Source organism: Salvelinus namaycush, chromosome 24 (assembly GCF_016432855.1).
Source record: "Salvelinus namaycush isolate Seneca chromosome 24, SaNama_1.0, whole genome shotgun sequence".
NCBI classification, from domain to species: Eukaryota; Metazoa; Chordata; class Actinopteri; order Salmoniformes; family Salmonidae; genus Salvelinus; species Salvelinus namaycush.
Window position 1 is genome coordinate 26006575 of NC_052330.1, and position 26686 is coordinate 26033260.

Below are 26686 nucleotides of genomic sequence, written 5' to 3' on the forward strand. Positions count from 1 at the left end.
ACGCTGGCCTATGTTGACTCCATTGCTTCCCACAGCTGTGAAGTTGGCTGGGTGTCCTTTGGGTGGTGGACCATTCTTGATACACACGGGAAACTGTTGTGCTTGAAAAACCCAGCAGTGTTTCAGTTCTTGACACAAACTGGTGCACATGGCACCTACTACCATATCCCGTTCAAAGGCTCTTAAATATTTTTCTTGCTCATTCACCCTCTGAATGGCTCACATACACAATCCATGTCTTAATTGTCGCGAGGCTTAAAAATCCTCCTTTAACCTGTCTCCTCCCCTTCATCTACACTGATTGAAGTGGATTTAACAAATGACATCAATAAGGGGTCATAGCTTTCACCTGGTCAGTCTGTCATGGAAAGAGTAGGTGTTCATAATGTTTTGTACACTATTTCCTGTATTGTAGGGAAGCAGAGAAGCTACAGCTAACTTTCTACAATTCTACACATTTTGTCATGGCGCAAAGAGAAAAATGTGCAGTTTTATAGCTATTCTAAAAAATGTGCCTTGTGGCTGGGTTTTTTGCATTTTTAAAACACACTTCCTGCTATTCTACACATTTAGCCATGATGCAAAAAGAAAATGTTTCAGTTTTACAGATAATTTCCTGTAATTCTAATTTGTTTTGCCATGGTTTATGACGTGAGCATATGCTATCTGGGGAAAGCAATGTCTGTCTGTACACCATGCTGGCATCAGGGGGTGTGTAGTACGCCATTGATGCCAGCATGGTGTACAGACTGAGCTACAGACAGACTGCCTCAGCCTGTGTGGCTGCCAAAATCATGTCTGAAGTCCTCCTAGCCATTGGGTGGTGCTTTCGTCAAATATCTGTCCCTGCTACTGCCAGGGATCTTCGTGCTGGTTGCCAGAGGATCTCGTTTGTCATTCAAATGAATCAACATGCTTGAGTCCATTTACAAGTTCAGTGTTTCAGACAGATAGCAACCAGGCCACTCTAACACGGAAGACACAAGAGACCGAGCAGCACACAGTGAAATCTGAAGGAATACCAGCTAGCTGTCAATATGAACACTGAGTCTGTTGTCATCGTTTCTGCTGCAAGGACCCCCATTGGTAAATAAGTACTGAATCTGTCTGATTCCACACTAAGGCAATATTTTTCAACATAGCTGGCTACCTGTATCAATAAGAATTGCCTGTATGTATATTTATTTGTTGCATTTCCTTATCACACGAGATTGGTTTTGTAGCGATGCTGACGTTGCTTGAACGATCGTTCACATTTTTCCAGTCCTGGTTTTGACAATGTTCTTATTTGTTCAACAACATGTTTTAATGTTTTTGAACCTATGAATTGAACAGACCATTACTGTCGTTCATTGTCGCGAGCTACCTCCTGACCAGGATTTTCAATGGATTCGCTTATGCTGAACCTTGATTGGTTGCCTCACCCTCTGCCCAGATTCTCGAAACAGCGATTGGCTGTTGGTCATAGTACCATGGACCTGCAGCTACAGTATTGGCGATAGGCTGGAGATCAAACCATGAATGGGGTTGGGCGTATTTTAGTTGGACGGTGTCTTTGCAACCTTGAATCAATCAATACATTTGTTGATGATAATGTCTGTTATCTTGTTGTCTGATGTAATGCAGTGGGAGAGTGCTGTCACACCATGGAATCAGTACCAATGGCCAAGTGCATTTCTCAAAACCCAGCTACCAGTTATAAAGCAATCAATGCCCTGCTCTTTTTGTGGATAGTGAATATAACGTTATTTCTCAACTTTATTCTCCTGTTTCACAGGGTCTTTCAATGGTTCTCTGTCAACTGTGCCCCTCCAAGATTTGTGCTCTGTGGTGATCAAGGATGTACTGAAGAGAGCCAACCTGAAGCCTGAGGCGGTGTCTGAGGTCATCATGGGGCACGTTCTGACAGCAGGTAAAGACCACCTGGAACGAAACCCAGTCCGTTTATTATAGCTGCTTATCAGCGCTGACCTGCTAGCTAATCAGTTAATAGTCCCATGTGGCTCAGTTGGTAGAGCATGGTGCTTGCAACGCCAGGGTTGTGGGTTCGATTGCCACAGGGGACGGGACCAGTATGATAAAGTACAAAAATGTATGCTCTCACTACTGTAAATTGCTCTGGATTAGACACATTTAAAAAAAAATATTTGTGTGAATGGTCAGATTAAGTAATATTCATAACAACAGTGCTGTGTCATGTGAACTAGTGCAGTGGTTCACAACCTTTTTCGGTTACTGTACCACCAACGGAATTTTGCACTGCCCGGAGTTCCCCTAAAGTACCCCCTCATGTGCATCTTCCCAGTAAGCCTATGGTCTCATGAGTCTTCCCAATTACACCCTGTGGATGGGTCGAGTACCCCCAGGGGTTCTAAACTCAGCAAAAAAAGAAACGTCCCTTTTTCAGGACCCTGTCTTTCAAAGATAATTTGTAAAAATCCAAATAACTTCTCAGATCTTCATTGTAAAGGGTTTAAACACTGTTTCCCATGCTTGTTCAATGAACCATAAACAATTAAGGAACATGCACCTGTGGAACGGTCGTTAAGACACTAACAGCTTACAGACGGTAGGCAATTAAGGTCACAGTTATGAAAACGTAGGACACTAAAGAGGCCTTTCTACTAACACTGAAAAACACCAAAAGAAATATTCCCAGGGTCCCTGCTCATCTGCGTGAACGTGCCTTAGGCATGCTGCAAGGAGGCATGAGGACTGCAGATGTGGTCAGGGCAATAAATTGCAATGTCCGTACTGTGAGACGCCTAAGACAGCACTACAGGGAGACAGGACGGACAGCTGATCGTCCTCGCAGTGGCAGACCACGTGTAACAACAACTGCACAGGATCGGTACATCCGAACATCACACCTGCGGGACAGGTACAGGATGGCAACAACAACTGCCCGAGTTACACCAGGAACGCACAATCGCTCCATCAGTGCTCAGACTGTCCGCAATAGGCTGAGAGAGGCTGGACTGAGGGCTTGTAGGCCTGTTGTAAGGCAGGTCCTCACCAGACATCACCGGCAACAACGTTGCCTATGTGCACAAACCCACCGTTGCTGGACCAGACAGGACTGGCAAAAAGTGCTCTTCACTGACGAGTCGCGGTTTTGTCTCACCAGGGGTGATGGTTGGATTCGCTTTTATCGTTGAAGCAATGAGCGTTACACCGAGGCCTGTACTCTGGAGCGGGATCGATTTGGAGGTGGAGGGTCCGTTATGGTCTGGGGCAGTGTGTCACAGCATCATCGGACTGAGCTTGTTGTCATTACAGGCAATCTCAACGCTGTGCGGTACAGGGAAGACATCCTCCTCCCTCATGTGGTACCCTTCCTGCAGGCTCATCCTGACATCCTGACTCAGGATGACTCAGGATGTCATCCTGACTCAGGATGACTCAGGATGTCATCCTGACTCATCCTGTCATGACCAGCCATACTGCTCATTCTGTGCGTGATTTCCTGCAAGACAGGAATGTCAGTGTTCTGCCATGGCCAGCGACGAGCCCGGATCTCAATCCCATTGAGCACGTCTGGGACCTGTTGGATCGGAGGGTGAGGGCTAGGGCTAGGGCTATTCCCCCCAGAAATGTCCGGGAACTTGCAGGTGCCTTGGTGGAAGAGTGGGGTAACATCTCACAGCAAGAACTGGCAAATCTGGTGCAGTCGATGAGGAGATGCACTGCAGTACTTAATGCAGCTGGTGGCCACACCAGATACTGACTGTTACTTTTGATTTTGACCCACCCTTTGTTCAGGGACACATTATTCAATTTCTGTTAGTCTATCTGTGGAACTTGTTCAGTTTATGTCTCAGTTGTTGAATCTTGTATTGTTCATACAAATATTTACATGTTAAGTTTGCTGAAAATAAACGCAGTTGACAGTGAGATGACATTTATTTTTTTGAGTTTCGTACCCCTGGTTGGGAACCACTGAACTAGTGTACTAGCCATTGTAAGCCTCTGATATCTCTCTTGCAATCATTCACTTCTCACGCTCCCAATCCTTTCCTCTACTCTCCTCTCCTCCCCAGGTCATGGGCAGAACCCAGCCCGTCAGGCCAGCGTTGCGGCAGGCATCCCCTACCCAGTGCCTGCCTGGAGCTGCCAGATGGTGTGTGGATCTGGACTGAAGGCAGTGTGTCTGGGCGTTCAGTCCATCCAGACTGGAGAGTCAACCGTGGTGGTGGCTGGAGGCATGGAGAGCATGAGCTGTGTAAGATGGAGGGAGCAGGCATGGGGGGAGAAGGAGGGATATGAGAGATGATGGAGAGTGAGCAAGAGAGGGAGGGGTGTGTAAGTGAGAGAAAGATGGGGTGAAATCAATACCATTCTACCAAATGTCCCCATTAATCTGCAATTACTCTTTCCCCTTTGACCCCCAGGCTCCCCACACAGTGCAGATGCGGGCTGGAGTAAAGATGGGCGACACCACCATGCAGGATTCTATCATCGCTGATGGACTGACTGATGCTTTCCACTGCTACCACATGGGCATCACAGGTCAGGGGACCAGAGTCAGAGTTATTGATATCAATGTGTAATGGGAGTTTCCAGGTGAAACAAAAGGAGAGCAGTAGCTGATAATATCAATCACATATCAATCCGGTTGCACCAAAGCAGAGAAAATGTCTAGCTGGCTTTTTGGAGACAGGCCCTTTATATTCTAATCAGACAGCACCAAGTGTTACCTAAACACCAGCCCGTGAGGCTTGTAGGAAGTCAAAACACATTGATGTTGTCAGCTGCTACAGAATCAGTGTTTCACAGAATCGGTGTCCTTGTGTCCTTGTACCTCCCGTCTGGCGTCAATCACTATCAACAGATATGAGTTTAATTCATGGTCTAGTGACCATCAACCTGTGTCACAAACAGAACACTGGAAATCAGGTGTATTACAGAAAGGAAAATATGCTAAACATTATGTTAATGACTCTTAACTGATTATGAACTTTATTCATCTTAAATATTCCCATTACACAATGTAACTGATATTTTTCAGTTCAATAAGGAGAAACATTGGGGTGTCTTAATCCAGTAGGGAATGTTGTCTTCGTTTTCTGGATGTAGCTGAGAATGTGGCTAAGCAGTGGGGTGTGAGTCGCGAGGCTCAGGACCAGTTTGCCACCCAATCCCAGAACAGGACCGAGGCTGCCCAGAAAGCAGGACATTTCGATCAGGAGATTGTTCCGGTCATGGTGCCGTCCAGAAAAGGCAAGGAATCTGTTGTGCTGGTTTATGAACCGCCTGAGACCTCAAGTGTGTTCAAATCACTTACTGCTGGGTGTATGACCCAATGGTTCTTATATTGCTAACCACCATTCCTTAGAAGTGAATTAGATGACCAACACCTATTATTTCTCTGCTTTATAAAATTATTATTACGAATGTAGATGTTTCATGAACTATATTGTAATGTTCCGCTCTCCTCAGGCCCAGTGGAGGTGAAAGCAGATGAGTTTCCTCGCCATGGCAGCAACATGGAAGCCATGACTAAACTCAGGCCCTGCTTCCTAAAGGACGGCAGCGGCACCGTCACCCCCGGCAACGCGTCAGGTACACAGGGGGCACTCATCCTTGACGCACGGTGATGTCACTGATCTCTCTCAACTCAATTATCCTTTGGAAGGTTACCAGTTGACCATTCCAATTACATTATTATGGCTGCTGTTTCTCCTAGCATAGTGGTCTAGATTCTACATGGTCATGACCTTGAAATGTTTCAGGTGGGATACACAAGAGTTGCATACCGTCAAACTAATTTTTTTGTGTTATATTAATTGCCATGTATTCCCTCAGGTATAAATGATGGAGCTGCAGCAACTGTTCTAATGAGCCAATCAGAAGCTCAGAAGCGAGGCCTCAAGCCAATGGCCAGAATCACCTCCTGGGCTCAAGCTGGCCTTGACCCGGCAATCATGGGAACTGGGCCTATCCCAGCCATCAGGAAAGCGGTGAGAACCAATCAGCAAATGTTCCGATGTGTATAATAACCCTTTTCATTTGAAAGATTTTTCACTGATTCTTTACCAGGTTGCGAAGGCCGGTTGGCAGCTGGATCAAGTGGACCTGTTTGAGATAAATGAAGCTTTCGCTGCCCAGTCCATCGCTGTAGTGAAAGAGCTTGGACTCAACCCAGATAAGGTAACTTGATGAACCATTATTTCAACACTATTGAGCAGCGTTCACTATTGTTGCAACACCACATCTTTGGTCTATCTCCCCTATGCAGGTGAATGTGACTGGGGGTGCCATCTCCCTGGGACACCCCATAGGCATGTCTGGCTGCCGGATTCTGGTGACCCTACTGCACACGCTCCAGAGGACTGGGGGTCAGAGGGGTGTGGCTTCTCTCTGCATTGGGGGAGGGATGGGCATCGCCATGTGTGTAGAAAGGGTGTGACTGAATACAAGTACACCGATGCTGCAGTCAGGATCATCTTATTGGTCCTAAAGGGAATGTTTGGAATGCTTTATTACACAACTTGTTTCAGCAGTGGTGTGAATGGTGGTTATATTAGATTGGTAATTAATTTTTCTCCTTCACTTCACTGAAAATGATTAATGTAATTAGGTGAAGAAAGCAGCAAAGGTCTCTATTGTGCACCATCCAATACTGGTCCTTCATTTTCCATAGCATATGTATTGGAACGTATAAGGTTTTGAAGCAAGTCTTTCTGCCTGTGTGAACCTAGTCAATAGGCAACATATGCTAGTCTTTTTCCCCATCAGCAAATAACTATCAACTGCTAAACAAAGGTTTACATGACTGGACTTGTTCACACCCAACCTAATGAGAATTCAGCCTTCCAACATTCCAGTTTGTCCTGTTCTTTCTCTCATGGAATGACAGCAATGTACCTTAATACTGTAAACGTGTGGTTTAAGACAGCAGCCTTCCTTAAAGACCGCGTAAGCTTGCGGTACCTTAGTGTATCCTGTTGTAGGTATGAATGTACTGTATTACCTGTCCACTTTCCAATACAGAATAGATTAACTGAATTTGTGCTTTTTCAAAATTATGTATAGTTTGATTTGCTATGACAACCACAAGTTTGTTTTATAATAATACAGACCAGAATAATACAGACCATCAGGGTTTATTTGAGTGTCCAACAGAATCAATTACAGTTCCCAGATTAACAGGTTACCACATGGGAACAAGCAAAGTGCACAACCTATGACGAAACAGCCAAGAGCTTGTATGTATAAATACAGAGACAAAGCCAAGCGGACCAGAACCACATTTGGGATCTAAGAAACCCAGGGCAGATTCCAGAACCAGTTACAGGAATGTCTACCCGTCCATCTGTCCTGATGCAACGGCGTCCTGGTACGAAGGCCCACCCTCCTTCTGGTCTGGGAACAACTTGATGAGGTCATCGATACGGAGGATAGTGATGGCGGCCTCTGTGGCAAACTTGAGGCTCTTGGTCTTCACCATGGTGGGCTCGTACACACCAGCCTGCTTGTTGTCCCTGGGTTTACCATTCACCAGGTCCAGACCAATCCTTTAGTGGAGAAGATAACTTCAGATGAGAAACACATACATCACAGCCACACCAATGTAGAACTGGGCTCTCCAACCCCGTTCCTGGAGAGCTACCAACCCTAATCTAGTGCACCAGACTAATAATGAGCTGGTTGATAATCTGAATCAGGTTAGTTCCAACTGGGGTTTGAACAAAAGTTTGAAAGCTGGGATGCAGAGCTACTGCATTGAAAACTGCTGAACTGCTGGCACTTCTACAACTTAAGCTCATTGGGTTCACAACATGTTGAACTGATACCAACGCAGAATACGCAAACCATTGTGACATTCAAAATGTCCAGGCCAGAGTAGTGGCATTACAGCTCAAGGAAAAACTGCAGTCTCCACTCTGGGCCAGCATGCTTTCTCCCACGCGTATCACTGCATACACCACTGATCAGATATAGCAGCAAATTTAAAATGGGAATGTTATGCATCCGTGTAGTAAAACTTGATCAAACGGGTCTCAAGCTCAATGGCAAAAAAGAGAAAACATTCACTTAATGGCATCAACACAAACACGCATGTTGAAATTCATATCTAGTGATGTAGCACACCGACCATTTGAGATTTTTGCGTTCGGGGTTGACCTGGGCCTCGTTGTGGAAGGCTCGGAGCTTGGCGACCAGGTCAGTGGAGTCCTGAGCAGCGTTCACAGCCAGGGTCTTGGGAATGACCAGGAGGGAGCGGGCAAACTCTGCTATGGCCAGCTGCTCACGAGAACCCTGGGAATGGACAAGACATTCACAGATCACACAAAACAATATAGACCCCCCCCCCCCCCCCCAATCATTTAGGACACTTCACATCGTTTTTTTTTTTATAAGAAAAAAAAATGGGTTTTCCCAGATGGAAACAAGACATGAAATTTGATGGGTTTCAAAAGCAACAATACCTCTGATCCTATCTAGACAATCAGGACAGAGATAAGGAAGCAGTGATTCCCAGGTTTATTTCCTTACCATACTAGTGGCATAGTTCTCGAGGTAGATGGACAAGGCTGCCTCCACAGCACCACCTCCTGGTACAACAGACTTGGACTCCAGCACCCTCTTAACCACACACAGAGCATCATGCAGGGACCGCTCCATCTCATCACACATGAAGTCATTGGCCCCACGCAGGATGATGGAGGCGCAGGTACGGGCCTTGGTACTAAGAGAAGAACGGAGGGAGAGAGGGGAAGAGGGAGGAGAAAAGGAAAAGATGGAGACGTGAATAGTAACAAGGGATAAGGAGAGAAAAAAGAACAGAATGTTGCAAAACATTGGTAAAGATATGTAAGAAGGTTGTACACGAGCACAAAATGACTGTAGATGAGAATAAGTCGACTTCAGTTCTTGTTATTACTTTTTGACCAGGATGAGCTCATCGTCACACACACGCTCCTGCACCACCTCCTCACAGTGGCCCAACATGGTTGTCTCAAACGTCTCCTCACCCTCCAGGTTAGACAGGGATGGGCAGATGGTGGCTGAGGGACAAACAGAAAAAAAAACTACTCAATTCTGGGTAACAAGTTAAAGCAACCGTGTTTGTTTCCAGTTAAGAAAATTGTTTCAATCACTGAAAAAGAGAAAACAGTTTCAGAACTTGTGTTGACCTGAACGGTTATGACATTTATATGAAGGTAAACAAAACCTGTAGCTTACCTCCCGTTGCCTTGGCGATGCGTTTGAGGTCCCGCTTGAGGACCCTCCTGATAGCCATGGCTCCCACGTCCACAAAGTACTTGAGGCACATGTCATCGATGCCCCCAGTTGTCAGGATGACGTTAGCACCAGACGCCAGAATCTTCTGAATCCTCTCTTTGGTGATGTCAGACTCCCTGGAACAGCAAAATCAACATGAAGACATTGTGTCTCTTGTACAAACCCTGTGTATGTCTCAACAAGCCATGATGACATGAACAAATCACCCTGTCTTTAGAAAATAACTGTTGTCCAGCCCAAAGTAGTCATATTACAGCTCAGGTAAGAGCTGCAGCCTGAACTCTGGGGCAGAATAATTTCTCCCACGCGTATCACTGCTAACACCACTGAACAAGTATAGCAGCAAATTTAAATGGGAATAGTCTTACATTGTCATGCATGTGGCAAGACTTGATTTTAAAACAGTAGGTCTCGTACAAATAGCCTGTTTGGCATGTCCAACGCACCTCTGTCTGATCTGGTCTAGTTTCTCTGGGTCATTGATGAGGACCTGGACTCCCATCTTCATCTTGGTCTTCTGCAGGCTGAAGTCCAGACACGCCACCTTGGCGTTGGTCAAACGCTTCACCATGCCTACAGGGGGACCAGACCCAGTCATCACACCATTGAACACAGAATCTTAACCCTGGTCAAGATAAACCTATCCCCACGCAATTACTGATTCCCCTTACTGATCAGGGTGTGTGAAATGTACAGATGGAAATCTATTTTACAAAGAGCAAACCTGCCTCTGACAGAGAATGAGGAATCATGTCAGCTGCTTTATTCATGACATTTCTATCTGCAATATTAGCCTACTACTGAACATGTCAAGCCAGGATTAACCTACTACAATAAAAACATTAATTAACACGAGATCTTTATAATATAGATCTGCCTAACAAGCAAATCTAGTTATGGTGGCCAGAAAAATAGTGCCACAGTTCATACAAGATGCACCGCAACCATTACTTTTCAAAGCCAGCTTTCTGTCTCCCACGCGTATCACTGCGTACGCAACAAGAACAAGCATAGCAGCAAATTTAAAATGGGAGTCTGTCAATTGCATCAGATGGTCATTTCATGGTTGTACTGTTACAGAACTGGCGCAGTCACCATCAACAATGTTTTACACATGTACCTTGAGACCCTACAGTGCAATTGAGTGCATATCCATTGACCAGATAGCTCTCCTTCTGGCTGCGTCCGTGGGCTTTGAGCACGTTAACGGAGTTGATGGGGTACCTCGCCACACCCTTCTGATCCACAAACTTCACTGCTAGAGTAGCGTCCACCACCATGTTGGCAAAGAAGTCTGCATCACTGAGGGGGTCACCGGTCAAGGATTCAAGCTTTTCTATAGGATGGAAGTAGGATTTCACGGCTTTCAATGGTAGTTCCTGCCAGACTACATTGCAGACGCATGCCAGATCCTACAAAGCCTGGAGAGGTTAACATATCAGCTAACCACATATATAGCAATGACTACACAGTAGATGACGTGGCATGCAACCATTGGTTGATGCAATGCCTAGGCATCTAGTCTGCCCGAAACGCAACCAAAGCTACCAGGACGTGAAGCTCAAGACACCATTTCATTATATGAAATCCAATTAAAAAGTTACGTGCCGCATAATTATTTTGGACTGTATTAGTCGATACTTTGACTCCAACTATCAATTTGTAAAAAAAAAAAAAAAAGTTGCTAGAGCGTTAGTCGGCTGTACCTGCGCCATCTTTTTAAAACTACAATATGTAACTTTTTGGGCGACCTGACCAAATGCACATAGAAACTTGAGTTATAAATCTGTCATTCTCATTGAAAGCAAGTCTAAGAAGCAGTAGATCTGTTCCATGTGGGCCATTTCTATGCTTCCCGTTCTGAAGTTTAGTTTTTGCATACCAACTTCAAAAAATATTTTTGGTTATGAAAATACATTTCACAGCAGTTAAGATAAAATTATTCTCTACACTTGCTTGTCATCAGAGAAACTGAAATTAGGGATAACATACACACGACAAAACACATTGTGAATAGAGTTGATACGGGTAGCTTACAGCTTTAATTGTAGGCCAAATTTCCTTGCCAGCTTACAGCTGAAGCAAACATCAATTCACTACCCTAGTACTTTGTTTGTGATATGCTAACTATAACGCAAAAAATGCTGATTTCAAAGCAGACTGTCACCAAAAAAGTTATTAATTCAGTCTCCCTCACCACCAGAACCCATTCACATTGTCTGGTTTCCACTAGTGATGAATGAAGTCACATTTCTTAGAGACAGCACACACTTTCATTAGAGATTGATTCTCTTAAAAAAAAATGTTCTTAGCAGTTGCCAATAAAATAAGTTGTGAATGGAAGGGATTGTTTGTCATCTGTAGCCCCGTGAAATCAAAACAAGCTCAATTACTCAATGCATGCACACACCCCTATTGAATAATATGCATTCACCTGTTGTGAATAGACTTGATTTACCCAGTTTATCAAGAGATTAACCATTCAAATACATTACCGTTGTTTTAGGTGTTAGATGATTGTACAATTAATGCATACATGGCTGCCTAAAAAGTGAAAAAACAATTCCCAAATGTAATGATATCGAACTCAGACAACCAATGACTGAACGGAGCAATAGCTGAGTTGATCTGTCTGGATCAAGTGCCATTCTGTGACTGGTTAATACAAAAAAGAAATGGTGGTATCGTTTTGGGATCAAATTGTGATACTAAACCTGGTATCGAAGTCAAAGTTGTGGTATCATGAGAGTAAACCAACATGTTTCCTGCACTTATTTTCATAATCGATCAAAACGTATTTTATGCTCTCGTCTCTTCAGCCAACACACTGAGCTATATGTTTGGAATAAAAATATAAAGCGTGAGAATTGCAATACATATCATATCCGCATCCAAATATCGTGATAACATCTTATCGTGAGCAATTCCCAGCCCTACTTATGTGATCCTTTATGGCAAATGACAGATATACAGTGAGATTGCCAAGAGTGTGCAAAACTGTCAAGGCAAAGGGTGGCTACTTTGAAGAATATCAAATATATTTTGATTTGTTTAACACTTTTTTGGTTACTACATGATTCCATATGTGTTATTTCATAGTTTGGATGTCTTCAATATTATTCTACAATGTAGAAAATAGTAAAAATAAAGAAAAACCTTTGAATGAGTAGGTGTCCAAACTTTTGACAGGTATATGTATATGGGAAGGGGAGGTTAGTCAGTGAGCAGGAAGAAAGGATACACTCCGATGATCTTGGAGGACATGGAGGTCTTGGCTGCGTTGACCAGACACTCCCTTCCCAGGTCATCTGTTGCGATGGTCAGGTTCTCATTGATGTAGCGTACTGCCTCCCTGGTGGGAATGAAAGATGTTAGCCTCTACGGAAACGGTGTGTCCGTAGTGCTAGTTAGCTAACATGCGCTAATGTGATTAGCATGACGTTGTAAGTAACAAGAACATTTCCCAGGACATACATGTCTCATGAGGGCAGAAAGCTTAAAATCTTGTTAATCTAAAAGCACTGTCAAATTAACAGTAGCTATTAGTCAAAAAATACCATGCTATTGTTTGAGTGCGCACAAAAACAAAAAACTATCACGTCACCTGGTTTGATACATTCACCTCTTTTACTTACATTCAGTCATCCTGAGGGTCCCATAGATAAAATGTAGTATAGTTTTGTTTGACAAAATTCATTTTTATATTCAAATGTAGGAACTGGGTTCTACAGTTTGAACAACTGCTGTGACATTTTGAAAAGTAATGCAATGGTTCATTGGATCAGTCAAACTGCTGCCATCTAGTGCCCAAAATCTAAACCGCACCTAGACTCCATTATGGCCTTGCTCTTGCATTTCAAAGATGAAGAAAAAATAATATATCACAAGTTTTTTTCTTTGTATTATCTTTTACCAGATGTGTTATACTCTACTACATTCATTTCACATTTCCACAAATTTCAAAGTGTTCCCTTTCAAATGTTATCAAGAATATGCATATTTTTTGCTTCAGGTCCTGAGCTACAGGCAGTTAGATTTGAGTGTCATCTTTGGCAAAAAACATTTTTTTAAGGGCGATCCTTAAATTAAAAGCTCTGTTTACAGAACCAGGAATTTCACAGTTCAGCCTCGTAGTGGAGAACTTTCAGAAAATTAGAATCAAACAGATCTGTCAATAGCAACAAATGCTCTTCCACTATCCACAGAAACACCCCTCTCGTCAACCCCCAATTTGTTTACACATTAGTGCTATAATTGCTAGCTACAGTTGTGTGTTATTGAAGATGATCTTATTGAAAGAAGCCAGCGGTGACTCCTTCCAAACAACCACTAGAGTTAATTTATGCTTTGGTTGACACATTCATTCTGGAGACAGTTAACTTCTTATGGCTGCAAGGGAAAGTATTGAGTAGCCAGATAAAACATGCCCATTTCAAACGGCCTCGTACTCAATTCTTGCTCGTACAATATGCATATTATTATTACTATTGGATAGAAAACACTCTAGTTTCTAAAACCGTTTGAATTATTTCTCTGAGTGAAACAGAACTCGTTCTGCAGCACATTTCCTGACCAGGAAGTGGAATGTCTGAAATCGTCGCTCTGTTCAACTTCCTGCCTATACATGGGCATGGCACGTAAGAGTCTACGTACACTTCATAGGCCTTCCTCTGGATGTCAAGAGGCTGAGAGAGAAGAAATTTTGTGTTTATCTTCATCTGAATTGGAATACAAGGTCTTTGTATGACGTGTCCCTCATTTCCGGTACTCTGAAGCGCGCGACTTGGACAGTGGGATTGCCTTCTGTTTTGCTGCCGTTATGGACGACAACTATCTCCGGCTCGGATTTTATTTGATACATGTGACCATATCATCGTAACGTATGTTTTTTCAATATAGTTTAATCAGATTATTGAAATTTTTTCGGGAGTTTTGCCATGTTCCGTTCTCTGACTTTGTTGACGTTGGAGTGATCCGTGCCACTTGGCAAGTGCCCATGCTAAATGAAGAGGGATATTTGCCGTTCCAGATCAAAACAACGACTGTTCTGGACAAAGGACACCTTGTCCAACATTCTGACGGAAGATCACCAAAAGTAAGAAACATTTTATGATGCTATTTCTAATATCTGTCGTGCATGTGAACTGGTCGTGGGCGCCCAAGTGTTTCTGGCTATTGTGGCTACGCTAATATAACGCTACATTTTGTTTTCGCTGTAAAACATTTAATAAATCGGAAATATTGTCTGGAATCACAAGATGCCTGTCTTTCAATTGCTGTACACTATGTATTTTTCAGAAATGTTTTATGATGAGTAATTAGGTATTTGACGTTGGTGTCTGTAAATATTATGGCTGCTTTCGGTGCAATTTCTGATTGTAGCTGAAATGTAAACTATGATTTATACCTGAAATATGCAAATTTTTCGAACAAAACATATGCTATACAATAAATATGTTATCAGACTGTCATCTGATGAAGTTGTTTCTTGGTTAGTGGCTATTTATATCTTTATTTGGTCGAATTTGTGATAGCTACTGATGGAGTAAAAACTGATGGAGTAAGAATAGTGGTGTCTTTTGCTAACGTGGTTAGCTAATAGATTTACATATTGTGTCTTCCCTGTAAAACATTTAAAAAATCGGACATGTTGGCTTGATTCACAAGATGTGTACCTTTCATCTGGTGTCTTGGACTTGTTAATGTGTGAAAGTTAAATATTTAAAAAAAAATATCTTTTGAATTTCGCGCCCTGCACTTTGAGCTGGATGTTGTCATAAGTGTACCGGTGTCGGGCTGCAGCCCAAACAGGTTAACAGGCAACACAAAGGCAAACAACCCTGTACTTGTAAACAAAGTAATGAACCAGGGGTGGAGGGGAAAAGGATCTCAAAAGGCAGATAATATTCAAAACAATGGTGTGGAAATTGGATAGGCTGTGGCAAGATTCTTACTTGCAGGCCAGGCGGTATCCACTGATGACTGAAGTGGGATGGATCTTCTGCTTCACCAGTTCATCTGCGCTCTTCAGCAGCTCTGCTGCAATGATCACCTTTAAAACAAAGGAAAGAACGACATGAATAAGCCAGGGAAGATGATTTAATGAATAAGATGATTTTTTTTATATATATAAATGTGCCGTTATTTCATATAGAGGTGGCGGAATGGAGGCCGTCCAACCCCTTCAGACAATGACGGACAGTCTCTCTATCCCGTTAGCATAGCCGAACATCTGTAAAGGAGGCAGATGGGCGGTACTAAAAACAGGAAGCAGGTCATTTAAACCATTAGTGTGAATAGGCAGGTTCAGGCCAATCTCCACCAAATTATGTTTACTTGACCAAATTGAAATCTAACATTTTAAAAGTCTTTCAGGTAGGAATATATCAGATAACATTCTGGTCAGTGGCCACAGCTCCTTTCCCTTGCCCTCTGTTCTGAGCAGCTGTTTAAGTACTCACCACTGAAGTTGTCCCATCCCCAACCTCCTTGTCTTGCAGCTCAGCCAGTTCACACAGCACCTTGGCTGCTGGGTGCTCCACCTCCAGCAGCTTCAGGATGGTAGCCCCATCGTTGGTGATAGTCACGTCCTAAACATTAGAGCATTTGTAAGAACTTCTTCCGTCAATCTGAATGGTACACAGGCCATATCCAATGAGACTGATGGCGGTGACTAATTGGCCATAAGTATTTACCCCGATGTCATCCACCAACATCTTGTCCAGCCCAACCGGGCCAAGGGAACTCTTGACGATGTTGGCAATGGATGATGCGGCCATGACTGCAGAAGAGACGTGGGCACACAATCAAAGCTGATTCCCTTGCCTCAAAGTATCTAACGTTACACTAGCTCTTGTATTAGCTAGCTAACTATTACAAATAACTACCAACAATTAAGTTTACTAATCTAGAAACAATAGCACAATTCCGAAACTGTTCAAACTGATAGAAATTGTTCTGTGAGTTCTATTAGGAGGGGTGGACGAAGCCAGCCGCTCCGTCAAGACAATGACAGTGTTCTCTCTCTCCCATTAGCATAGCCGTTCATTCTGGGATGGATGAATGAACGGTACTAAAAATGGGAAACGCCTCGGAACTATTTTTTTGGGGGGGGAAATCATGTTGCGCACAGGGATAGGTAGCTGGTAGCGTTAGCTAGCTAACTGCATTTACAAGTCAATAACTAACGTTAGCGACTCCCTAACGCCAATGACATATGCGTATTAGCAAGCCAACGTTAGCTAGCTAATATAGCAACTTAGCAAGCCTACCTAGACGAATTAGCTATAATATACTGTTAGATAATATAACTATTATTGATTTATTATACAGCTTTTTATACTAATGTGGGCAACACAATATGCTTAGGTAGCTAGTTGATTAACGTTATATCTTGCAAGTTTAGGAAAAGGGAGGCGAAACGACGCATATTTTTTTTCCGCACGTGCTGCGGAGTGCTAGTTGGCTAACCATTGAACTCCGTCTGCCACTCTCCCGCAGACACCGATTAAAACATAAATGACATAAACTGCGACACAAGAGATAACAAAATAGCTCACCATTTTGAGAACGAACGGACTCGCCGGTCGTTCTCGTGCCGAACACGTTTAACGCTCCATCCATTAACGACATCTTGGACAAGCTAAAGAGACAGAAGAAAGGAAACGAAGTAATGAACTATGGGTAAACCGGTGGGGAACCTGGGCTTCTGGGTAAAGATTAAGAACCGAGAATAGACGAGAATGTTCCAGAAGATTAAACTTTAAAACAATAATGGCATCGGACAAAAAAAAAAATCATTACGAAACCAATGTATGCGTAAGACTGTATATAGCGATATACATTTATCACTTGTATCACTTTTTATTCAACTGCTATATGATGAAATACATTTCCCAGCATTCAAAGATCCGTGTTCCTTTTTGTGGGTGTCTTGCTCATGGTCGGCGGGTTCTCTCTACTGGTTGGCTGTGCATATGACACTCACTTTGGACCACCGATGCCACAAATGGTATCAATTTGTAGGACAACAGAGAACTGTCGAATCCTATTGTAAAGACTGAGGGAGAGCTTATTCAATTGTCCATTTGGCCAAGGTCATCACAGCGTACTTCATAGTGTTGGTGGCGATTGCTGTGCAATTGTTATTGTTAAATAATAGTGATGCATTTGATTTGTAATCAGTAGCCTAGAATGTTTTATTGAACCTTTATTTAACTAGAAGTAATGACAGTCTTGTGTTCTCAAGTGGCACAGCGTTCTAAGGCAATGCATCTCAGTGCAAGAGGTGTCACTACAGTCCCTGGTTCAAATCGAGGCTATATCACATCTAGCCGTGATTGGGAGTCCCATAGGGCGGCGCACAATTGTCCCAGCGTTGTCCGGGTTTGGCTGAGGTAGGTAGGCCGTCATTGTAAATAAGAATTTGTTCTTAATTAACTGACTTGCCTAGTTAAATAAAGGTTAAATTAGAAAAAATTTAGCAGCTCACTTTGGCAGGTGTTGTAGCACTTGCTTGTAGTCTCAAGCATTTTCCATACCAAAAACAAGTACAGCAAGTCACCAGTAAGTTTTCTATATCAGTTGATTCTGCAGGGGGGTGGGGATTCATCCACTTTGAACTCATCCTAAAATCCTCATGAGGCCAAATATAACCAGCTGTCATTTGTATACAATCTGTAGTTCTCACAGCTAACATATACACTTGTGTGTGTATAAGGTAGTTGTGAAATTGTTAGGTTAGATTACTCCTTGATTATTAGTGCATTGTCGGAACTAGAAGCACAAGCATTTAGCTACACTCACATTAACATCTGCTAACCATGTGTTTGTGACAAATAAAATTTGATAACAGTAGTCTTTGATTACTGACTTGTTTTACTTACTGTATTGCTTAGGCCTATATGGATGTCTTTGTGCTAAAATAATGTCTATATCATTGGTCAGTTGATGCTCTGAATAGCTCTCATGCAACCTTGTGTATGAATTTATATTATCCATCATGGGTTTTTCAGTCATGGGTGTATTTGATCAGTGAATAATTGTTCAACAAGTCACGGAAACCCACATTGTCTTTTATTTATGACCTCAAATACATTTGTTTTATCGAGCAATGCCAACTAGCAGTTTAAAAAAATTACAGTACACTTAACTTAAACATTAAATCATCATATAGCAAACCTATGGCATACAAGAATAACTCTCCTAAAATGTACATCTTTACAAAGTGTTTTCAAATCAAATGTTAAAAAAAATAATAATAAAAAATAATAAAAAGTGCAAGAGTCAATTCAATTTCAATGAAGGTTGACAATCCCCACCAGTGAAACATGAGAAACAAAATATACAATGAATAAAAGAAACATACTTCATATTTTTAAGTTGTTTTGGATACATTTACATTGATATGAACAGTAGGCCATGATATTGTGCATTCCAACTTTTCATTTATTATTTTGATAAGGAAAATATAATCAGTGCGTAAAACAAAACTACATTTTTTTGTAACATTCACAGTAAACAAATGAACCAAATTTTATCCAAAGTGTCCCGAAATTCATCAAGAAGCCAACCTTTTAATAAATAAACATTATTCTAATTTACAAACTGGCTGTGGTGTTTCATAATAGCAATGTGTGGGGGTCAAGAATAGTTTTTTGTTGTTGTAAATAAATAAGACATAAGTTGGAGACATTGATGAGATCAAACATGAAACAAATTCTCAATAAGTGTGGATCCTCACTACTGAAACTGTAAAGTGACGTCCGAGTTAAAACAAAAAGTAAACTCAATGTATGTGACAATCTATCCTAACATGACATTATTGTGAATATTTTAATGAATCAGGATGATTGGATGATATTCAGGCATAACGTGTTTAGAAAGGGAGTGGGAGGGGTGGGGTGCTGATCAGTAGTGTGAAGGTGAGGGGTGTCCCATGAAGTAAACAAAAAAATCTGACCCGAAATTCTGTGAGGTTGAAGAGAAATGTACATCAAAACACAGTACTGCACTCATTCAACGCTCTCCTCCATGGTCCCTCTTAGAAACAACATTTTAAAATGAATAAGATAAAATAACATTTTAGGTTCTTCCTATTAAGATGCACTATGCCACTCAACCTACGTAGTGTATGCAGAAGACTAAAATATACTTATTACCATTTTCAGACACACAGATTCAAAATAAATAGATAACTCCTATCGCGGCTGCTTATTGAATATCAGCACACTTTTCTCTTGATTTTAAGATTTTTCTGTTTAAAGCATGATCCCCTTGTCATGACCAAGGCGTTTGAGCAGGTTGAGAAAACCCAATCATTATATTAAGACTGGTATAGGCTATCTACTGCTTTACATCACCACAGCCCAATGTAAAATATACTCAACCTAATGAACAGCAAGGTACTATGTGTGGAGGCTCCATGTTTAAAAAGGCACGTGGATCCTCTTTATATTATTGCTGATAAACTGTCCATACCTAGCCTATAATCCTGAGCTAATTGCAAATTCATTAAGCTGCTTGCACAGATTGTGTTAAATTGGTTGACACTGTATTATGCACAGTTAAAACAGTACCACTGACACCTAGTCACATAGGATCATCCCTCTGATAAGGGGTAAGCTCAGCTATAGAAAGTTAAATACGCTAAAACAACCTTTAAAAAGTAACTCAAACAAAAGTTGAAAACCTTGATTAGGTGGTTGTTAACTAAAATGACATGGTGTTCAAAAGAGCAAATTACAGCAACATAACTCAAATTCAGCCAGTGCCATTTCCTCATCAAGAGATGCTAGCAGACTGCAGCAGTGTACCAAATTACATTTTTGGGATGTCAGTATTTTTGTTGAAGGGGGAACGGTTAGAATTAATGGATAGTTATCTATTTCTTACCATTTATAACAGAAATTAGCAGAAATATCTGTACAGTATATGGAATACTCATTTCCAACATCTCTAAAAGATGGTCTGTATGCTTCCCTTTAAATTGTAAAGCCCATACACTCTGAGCCCCTTGCCACACTGTTGTACTCAGCAATATCATCCAGTTTGCTAAAATGATAACTTTGACCGTTTCATAGTTATTTTTCAACTTATCTAAAATAGATACGGAAGTCAATCTGCTTGACATGGAAGACTGTAAAGAAGTGCTGTGGCGGCGGAGTGCCTCTGTAGTACTAATATGTTCCTGTACATGTATGTTGCCATGACTACTCAAGTGCAGTATTTGGCATGTTGTTTTGTGATATGTTGAAATTTGACCATGTGACTTTGGCAAAGCTGCAGTATTGCATGTTGCGTGTGACGTTGTACCGGTGAATCAGGCAAAAATGCATATTGGAACTTTTTTGTCCTGAAGACTCTGGCAAAGCTAAAGACCTGTGTCGTGTGTAGTGTTGTGCGTACAGTAGTGTGTTTAATTTACCATGTAGTGTGTCATTCCTTGTCAACAAAACTCCAGCCGTTTAGTGTTATTTGTTGTCATGATGAGGCAGGCAAAGCTACAGACCTGCTTAAACTACATCTACTAGTATGTTCATATGGTGGTGTGTTGTGGGTGGTCATGGCAACTCAGGCGAAGCTACTGGAGCTGAGGCATTGGAACTTCTCTCTGAGTGACTGGACGATGTTGGGCTGGTTCTGCTGTGCCGGCTGCTCCGCCCAGAGGTACTCCTGTAGACGCTCCCGGTCCGTCAGCCCACAGGAGGACCTCGACGGGGTGCAGGGCAGACTCTGGGTCTGGGCTGGCCCTCTGGAGCCACCACCACCACCGTTGTTACGCTGCCCGGAGCAGTCCTGATCCCGCTCGCTCTCATCCTCAGAGCGGATCTCCACGTAATCGTCGTCATCGTCGTCTCCATTGTCCTTGAAGTTGGCTAGGTAGTTCTGGGTGGCTGTGAGCATGCTCAGCGCGGAGGCACGGTTCAGGACCACCACCTGCTGACCGTCTTGCAGGGTGAGGTCAGAGTGACCGTGACCACAACTGGACCGCTCCGGGAGGCTGCTCTGCCGACCGGCCCGGCCCAGACTACTGGGACCATGGAGTCTCTCTGAGGAACTCTGGACCACAGCCGGGCTACGGTTGGACCCGGTAAGGTCATTCTCCTTCTCCTGCTGCCGGTCGCCCAGTGAGCAGATAGACTGGCAGCGGCTGGTAGGTGGTTTAGAGGAGGACGAGGAAGAGGAGGCGGAGTTAAAGGAGGTGTGTCGTTTAATAGAACTGTACACATGCTCCTCCTTCTCACTGGGGGCGGAGACACAAGAGCTCCACCGCTGGGTGGGTGAGGTCTCTGGGGAGGGAGGTAGGATCTTTAGGGTGGGTACGGAGCAGGCTGCTGTGAGCCTGCACTGGGGGGTGGAGGACCGTATCTCTGACACAAAGCTGGCCAGCTCCCCGTTGCTGTAGGTGGAGAGGAGCCAGTCATCCTCCAGCCCTAGGGCCAGGGAGGAGCAGGTCTCAGGCAGGGATGGGGAGGAGGCCAGCCCTGGGTGGGCATGGTGCGAGCCAGGAGGGCCCGGGCTGCTGGAGCCCTGACCTGGAGAGTCTTTAAACATCACCTGGTCATACAGCTGGGAGTACTCGGCTATCCTCGCACCTGAGAGAGAAAGAGAGAAAGAAAGAGACAGAGAGAGTGGGAGAAAGTGACCTTAATAAAATACACAGAATTCATGTTTAGTCCTTTCATTAACCAAACAAACACAGTCAGGTCCAACATTATTGGCACCGTTGATAAAGATGAGCAAAAAAGACAGTATAAAATTGGGAAATACATTATTTTATACAATTGCTCAGAAAAATGTATTTTGTTCAACAAGTAATAAAAACTATTCTAAAAATGATTGGCACCCCTGTTTTCAATACTCTAGCACCCTCCCCTTACGAGGATAACAACACTGAGCATTTTACTAAAATATTTTATGAGATTGGAAAACACATTGGGGACGATCTTAGACTATTCCTTCATTCAGAATATTTCCAGATCTGGCCTCTTCAATTCAAACCACAGGTTTTCCTGGCAGAGGCAACCGGGTTTTTGGCTAAAATGTCCTGGTACTAAAGTTCTTGATGCTGTAGACCTTAACAAGGGCACCAGGACCATTGGAAGCAAATGGCGACCTTGAATCCCATTAACAACCTGTGGTTTGAATTGAAGAGGGCAGTCCATAAGCTACCAAGCTTGCTAGGACAGAACAGATACAACTTCAATTAGCACTGTGGTGTGAAGTGAGAGGTGTCAAAGCCTTGGCCAAAGCCATGGCAGGAGAGTCTCACAGCCTACCCCACCCAAATCCAGAGGCCTTTGAAGCCCCCTCCCGCTGTTCAGAGACCATCCCCTGGCATTTTCTACAAGGATTCTGCCTCCAGAAAAAAGCTTCTCCAAAGTGGGTGTGACACCTACTCCCATTGCCTGCTGCACTGCTGCTTAGATTCCACCTGGCGATCTGTTCACCGTCTGCCCGTCTGGTACAGGTACCCTCGCCACACTACCCACTCTCTCCCGAGCCTTTGCTCGCCTCCAGCACACACGCACTGTTGGGGAGAGTGACTCTGAACTTACAATGGCTAGCCCCAAGCCGTTATATTGTTTTCTTGTGCTTTATGCTATTTGCCTTATGACTCCTGCATGCTTTGATGACTATGAACTTGCTTGTTTACCCAACCGTGGGACAGACTATGTTTGTTCCCACACTCGGTACTCTGACTCTCTATTGATTACACAGACTCTTGGCCTCCCATCCTATTCTAACCACCACTTTGTATTCATGTTACCTGATGAAATTGCTGTACAATATGATCTTGTTGCCATCTAATGTACATTCAAATGTCATAAATCATCACTGCAGAGCTCTCCCTGTTCTCTGCCGTGCCCTGATTATATTACTGCTGATGATATCTGGAAATGTGCATGTACACCCTGGCCCATCTACTGTTGCTAGGCCCAATTCTGACTTGTGCTCTGATATCTGCTTCACTGATTTCTGCTCTCGTAAAAGCCTGGGTTTTCTGCACATTAACATTAGAAGCTTATTACCTAAAATGGATCAAGTGAAAGTGTGGGTTCACAGCTGCAATCCATATGTGTTGGTCATTACTGAGACGTGGTTAATTTTTGAACACTGATGTTAACCTTTCTGGTTATAACCTTTTTCGGCAAGACAAATCTCCCAAAGGTGGTAGAGTGGCAATCTTTACCAAGGAACACCTTCAGTGCTCGGTTGTCTCCACCAAGTCTGTCAACAAACAATTTGATTTTCTGGTTTTAAGCATTTAACTTTCGAATAGCTCTTTGTTGACTGTTGCTGGGTGTTATCGTCTTCCATCAGCACCGGTCTGTACCCTACCTGCCCTAAGCTCTCTCCTGGCCCCTTACACTAAGTCTGAATTTGTCCTGCTAGGTGACCTAAACTGGGACATGCTTAAACCCCCTGACCAAGTCCTAAAGCAATGGGACTCCCTAAATCTTTCTCAGATTGTTACCAATCCCACAAGGTATGACTCCAAACACCCAGAAAAGGCTACTCTCCTTAATGTTATCCTCACAAATAATCCTGATAGGTCATTACAGAAAACACCAGACTGATACCTTAGTGATCACTGTTTTACAGCCTGTGTTCGTAATGGCTGCTCAGTGAAACGACCTGTCCTGATTTGTTATAGATGCTTGCTAAAAAACTTTAATGAGCAAGCCTTCCTTCATAACCTGGCCTCTGTAAATTCATATAGAATCAGCTTGAAGACGCTTGGACCTTCTTTTAAGATATTTTCAGTGGTGTTGTTAACAAACACGCCCCATAAAAAAAATTATTGAATAAAAAACAGGGTCAACCCCAGGTTCGACTGTGATCTTGCAGAGTTACTCCACCTCAAGAATTCCCTTTGGAGAAAGACTCGGCACACACATACTCAGGCTGATTGGCTCTCGTTCAGGCAAATAAGTGCATTCAGGCTTATCGCAAGGCCAAAGTTAGTTACTTTAAGGAGCAGTTCTCTCCATGGGTCTAACCCCAAGAAGTTCTGGAAAACGGTTAAAGACCTGGAGAATAAACCCTCCTTCTCACGGCTGTCCATGTCCCTTAATGTTGATGATGTGGTTGTTACTGACAAGGAGCACATGGCTGAGCTCTTTAATCACCACTTCATTAATTCAGGATTCCTATTTGACTCAGCCATGCCTCCTTGCCCGTTCAACATTTCCTCATCTCCCACCCCTTTCTAATGCGTCTAGCCCCAATGCTCCTCCCTCTTTTTCTCCCTGCAGTTGGTCACTGAGTCCGAGGTGCTAAAGGAGCTCCTTAAACTTGACCCCCAAAAAACATGGTTTAGACCCTTTCTTCTTTAAGGTTGCTGCCCCTATCATCGCCAAGCCCATCTCTGATCAAGCTGATCCTAACTGTTATAGGCCAATTTCTATTTTGCCCAGTTTATCAAAAGTGTTGGAAAAACTTGTCAATAATCAACTGACTGGCTTTCTTGATGTCTATAGTATTCTCTCTGGTATGAAATCTGGTTTCTGCTCAGGTTATGGATGTGTCCTTAAAGGTCCTCAATGATGTCACCATTACCCTTGATTCTAAGCAATGTTGTGCTGCTATTTTTATTGACTTGGCCAAAGCTTTTGATTACGGTAGACCATTCCATTCTTGTGTGCCGGCTAAGGAGTTTTGGTGTCTCTGAGGGGTCTAAGGCCTGGTTTGCTAACGACCTCTCTGAGTGCAGTGTAAAAAGTCAGAATATCTGCTGTCTCAGCCACTGCCTGTCACCAAGGGAGTACCCCAAGGCTCCTAGGCCCCATGCTCTTCTCAATTTACATTAACAACATAGCTCAGGCAGTAGGAAGCTCTCTCATCCATTTATATGAAGATGATACAGTCTTATATTCAGCTGGCCCCTCCCTGGATTTTGTGTTAAACGCTCTACAACAAAACTTTCTTATTGTCCAACTAGCTTTCTCTGGTAAGTGTCCAACTAGGTTTCTCTTTGGTAAGAAGAATGCCCCTCTTGACACAGGTGTGATTACTACCTCTAAGACTTTAGAGCAGGGGTGGTAAATTTTTTGGGCTCGAGGGCCATATCGGGATTTTGAAATTCAATGGAGGGATGCATTTTTTTGGTGACCAATTGTTTGTTAAAATCAATTTGCAGAGGCTTCCGGAGTGGCGCAGCAGTCTAAGGCACTGCATTGCAGTGCTTGAGGCGTTACTACAGACCCGGGTTCGATCCCAGCCACAGCTGGCCGTGATTGGGAGACCCATGAGGCGGGGCACAATTGGCCCAGCGTTGTCCGGGTTAGGAGAGGGTTTGGCAGGCCGAGATTTCCTCGCGCTCTAGCGACTCCTGTGGCGGGCCGGGCGCATGCATGCTGACACTGTCGCCAGGTGTACGGTGTTTCCTCCGACACATTGGTGCGGCTGGCTTCCGGATTAAGCGGGCATTGTGTCAAGAAGCAGTGCGGCTTGGCTGGGTCATGTTTCGGGGGACGTACGGCTCTCAATCTTTGCCTCTCCCAAGTCCCGTACGGGAGTTGCAGTGATGGGACAAGACTAACTACCTGCGGGCCGTACTTTGCCTCACCTTGGTTTAGAGCTCGAGGTATTCACCTCATAAAAGTACTTGGGAGTATGGCTAGACAGTACTGTCCTTCTCTCAGCACATATCAAAGCTGCAGGCTGAAGTTAAATCTAGACTTGGTTTCCTCTATCGTAATCACTCCTCTTTCACCCCAGCTAACCCTGATTCAGATGACCATTTTACCCATGCTAGATTGCATAATTTATAGATCGGCAGGTAAGGGTGCTCTCGAGCGGCTAGATGTTCTTTACCATTCGGCCATCAGATTTTTCACCAATGCTCCTTATAGGACACATCACTATACTCCTCTGTAAACTGGTCATCTCTGTATGCCCGTCGCAAGACCCACTGGTTGAAACTTATTTATAAAACCCTCTTAGGCCTCACTCCCCCCTATCTGAGATACCTACTGCAGCCCTCATCCTTCACATACAACACCCGTTCTGCCAGTCACATTCTGTTGAAGGTCCCCAAAGCGCACACATCCCTGGGTCGCTCCTCTTTTCAGTTCGCTGCAGCTAGCGACTGGAATGAGCTGCAACACACACTCAAACTGGACAGTTTAATCTCCATCTCTTCATTCAAAGACTCAATCATGGACACTCTTACTGACAGTTGTGGCTGCTTCGCGTGATGTATTGTTGTCTCTACCTTCTTGCCCTTTGTGCTGTTGTCTGTGCCCAATAATGTTTGTACCATGTTTTGTGCTGCTACCATGTTGTGTTGCTACCAAGTTGTTGCCATGTTGTGTTGCTACCATGCTGTGTTGTCATGTGTTGCTGCCATGCTATGTTGTCGTCTTAGGTCTCTCATTATGTAGTGTTGTAGTGTCTCTCTTGTCGTGATGTTTGTTTTGTCCTATATTTT

The 26686-nt window shown here is 43.4% G+C and overlaps 3 protein-coding genes across 4 annotated transcripts in view; 1 reads left to right on the forward strand and 2 right to left on the reverse strand.

The window, feature by feature from the left end:
* The first annotated feature begins 884 nt into the window (after positions 1-884).
* acat2 (acetyl-CoA acetyltransferase 2) lies at positions 885-7096 on the forward strand. Its single transcript, XM_038962384.1, has 9 exons — positions 885-1086; positions 1778-1912; positions 4041-4222; positions 4392-4509; positions 5077-5220; positions 5440-5562; positions 5806-5960; positions 6040-6150; positions 6239-7096. Exons 1-9 carry the CDS (start codon positions 1038-1040, stop codon positions 6407-6409), a joined length of 1188 nt encoding a protein of 395 aa, XP_038818312.1. The 5' UTR covers positions 885-1037; the 3' UTR covers positions 6410-7096.
* On the reverse strand, positions 7091-16942 carry tcp1 (t-complex 1). Of its 2 annotated transcripts, XM_038962382.1 has the most exons (12): positions 16809-16942; positions 15945-16030; positions 15711-15839; positions 15204-15301; positions 12491-12601; positions 10370-10551; positions 9696-9822; positions 9190-9365; positions 8888-9011; positions 8500-8692; positions 8099-8262; positions 7091-7517 (listed from the first exon to the last, which is right to left on the reverse strand). In XM_038962382.1, exons 1-12 carry the CDS (start codon positions 16879-16881, stop codon positions 7304-7306), a joined length of 1677 nt encoding a protein of 558 aa, XP_038818310.1. In that variant the 5' UTR covers positions 16882-16942; the 3' UTR covers positions 7091-7303. The 2 variants fall into 2 exon arrangements, with proteins under 2 accessions (XP_038818310.1, XP_038818311.1); XM_038962383.1 differs by lacking the exon at positions 15945-16030 and having other exon boundaries at positions 16809-16934.
* Positions 16943-18302: 1360 nt separating this feature from the next.
* Positions 18303-26686, reverse strand: part of LOC120019118 (pleckstrin homology domain-containing family G member 1) — a 43374-nt gene continuing 34990 nt past the window's right edge. The window contains exon 16 of the mRNA XM_038962386.1: positions 18303-21845. Coding sequence (XP_038818314.1) covers positions 20821-21845 — 1025 coding nt within the window. The 3' untranslated portion in view covers positions 18303-20820. The remainder of the gene's footprint in view (positions 21846-26686) is intronic.

What these genes read in the sequence shown, in the direction of transcription:
- acat2 (XM_038962384.1), top strand. Translation starts at nt 1,038, where the DNA reads ATGAACACTGAGTCTGTTGTCATCGTTTCTGCTGCAAGGACCCCCATT. An exon ending in GGGGCACGTTCTGACAGCAG is followed by an intron (nt 1,913 to 4,040) that starts GTAAAGACCACC and finishes TCTCCTCCCCAG; the next exon opens with GTCATGGGCAGAACCCAGCC. An exon ending in TCCCAGCCATCAGGAAAGCG is followed by an intron (nt 5,961 to 6,039) that starts GTGAGAACCAAT and finishes ATTCTTTACCAG; the next exon opens with GTTGCGAAGGCCGGTTGGCA.
- tcp1 (XM_038962382.1), bottom strand. Translation starts at nt 16,881, where the DNA reads ATGTCGTTAATGGATGGAGCGTTAAACGTGTTCGGCACGAGAACGACC. An exon ending in GTCCGTTCGTTCTCAAAATG is followed by an intron (nt 16,031 to 16,808) that starts GTGAGCTATTTT and finishes TCTCTTCTGCAG; the next exon opens with TCATGGCCGCATCATCCATT. An exon ending in GGGATGGGACAACTTCAGTG is followed by an intron (nt 15,302 to 15,710) that starts GTGAGTACTTAA and finishes TTTGTTTTAAAG; the next exon opens with GTGATCATTGCAGCAGAGCT.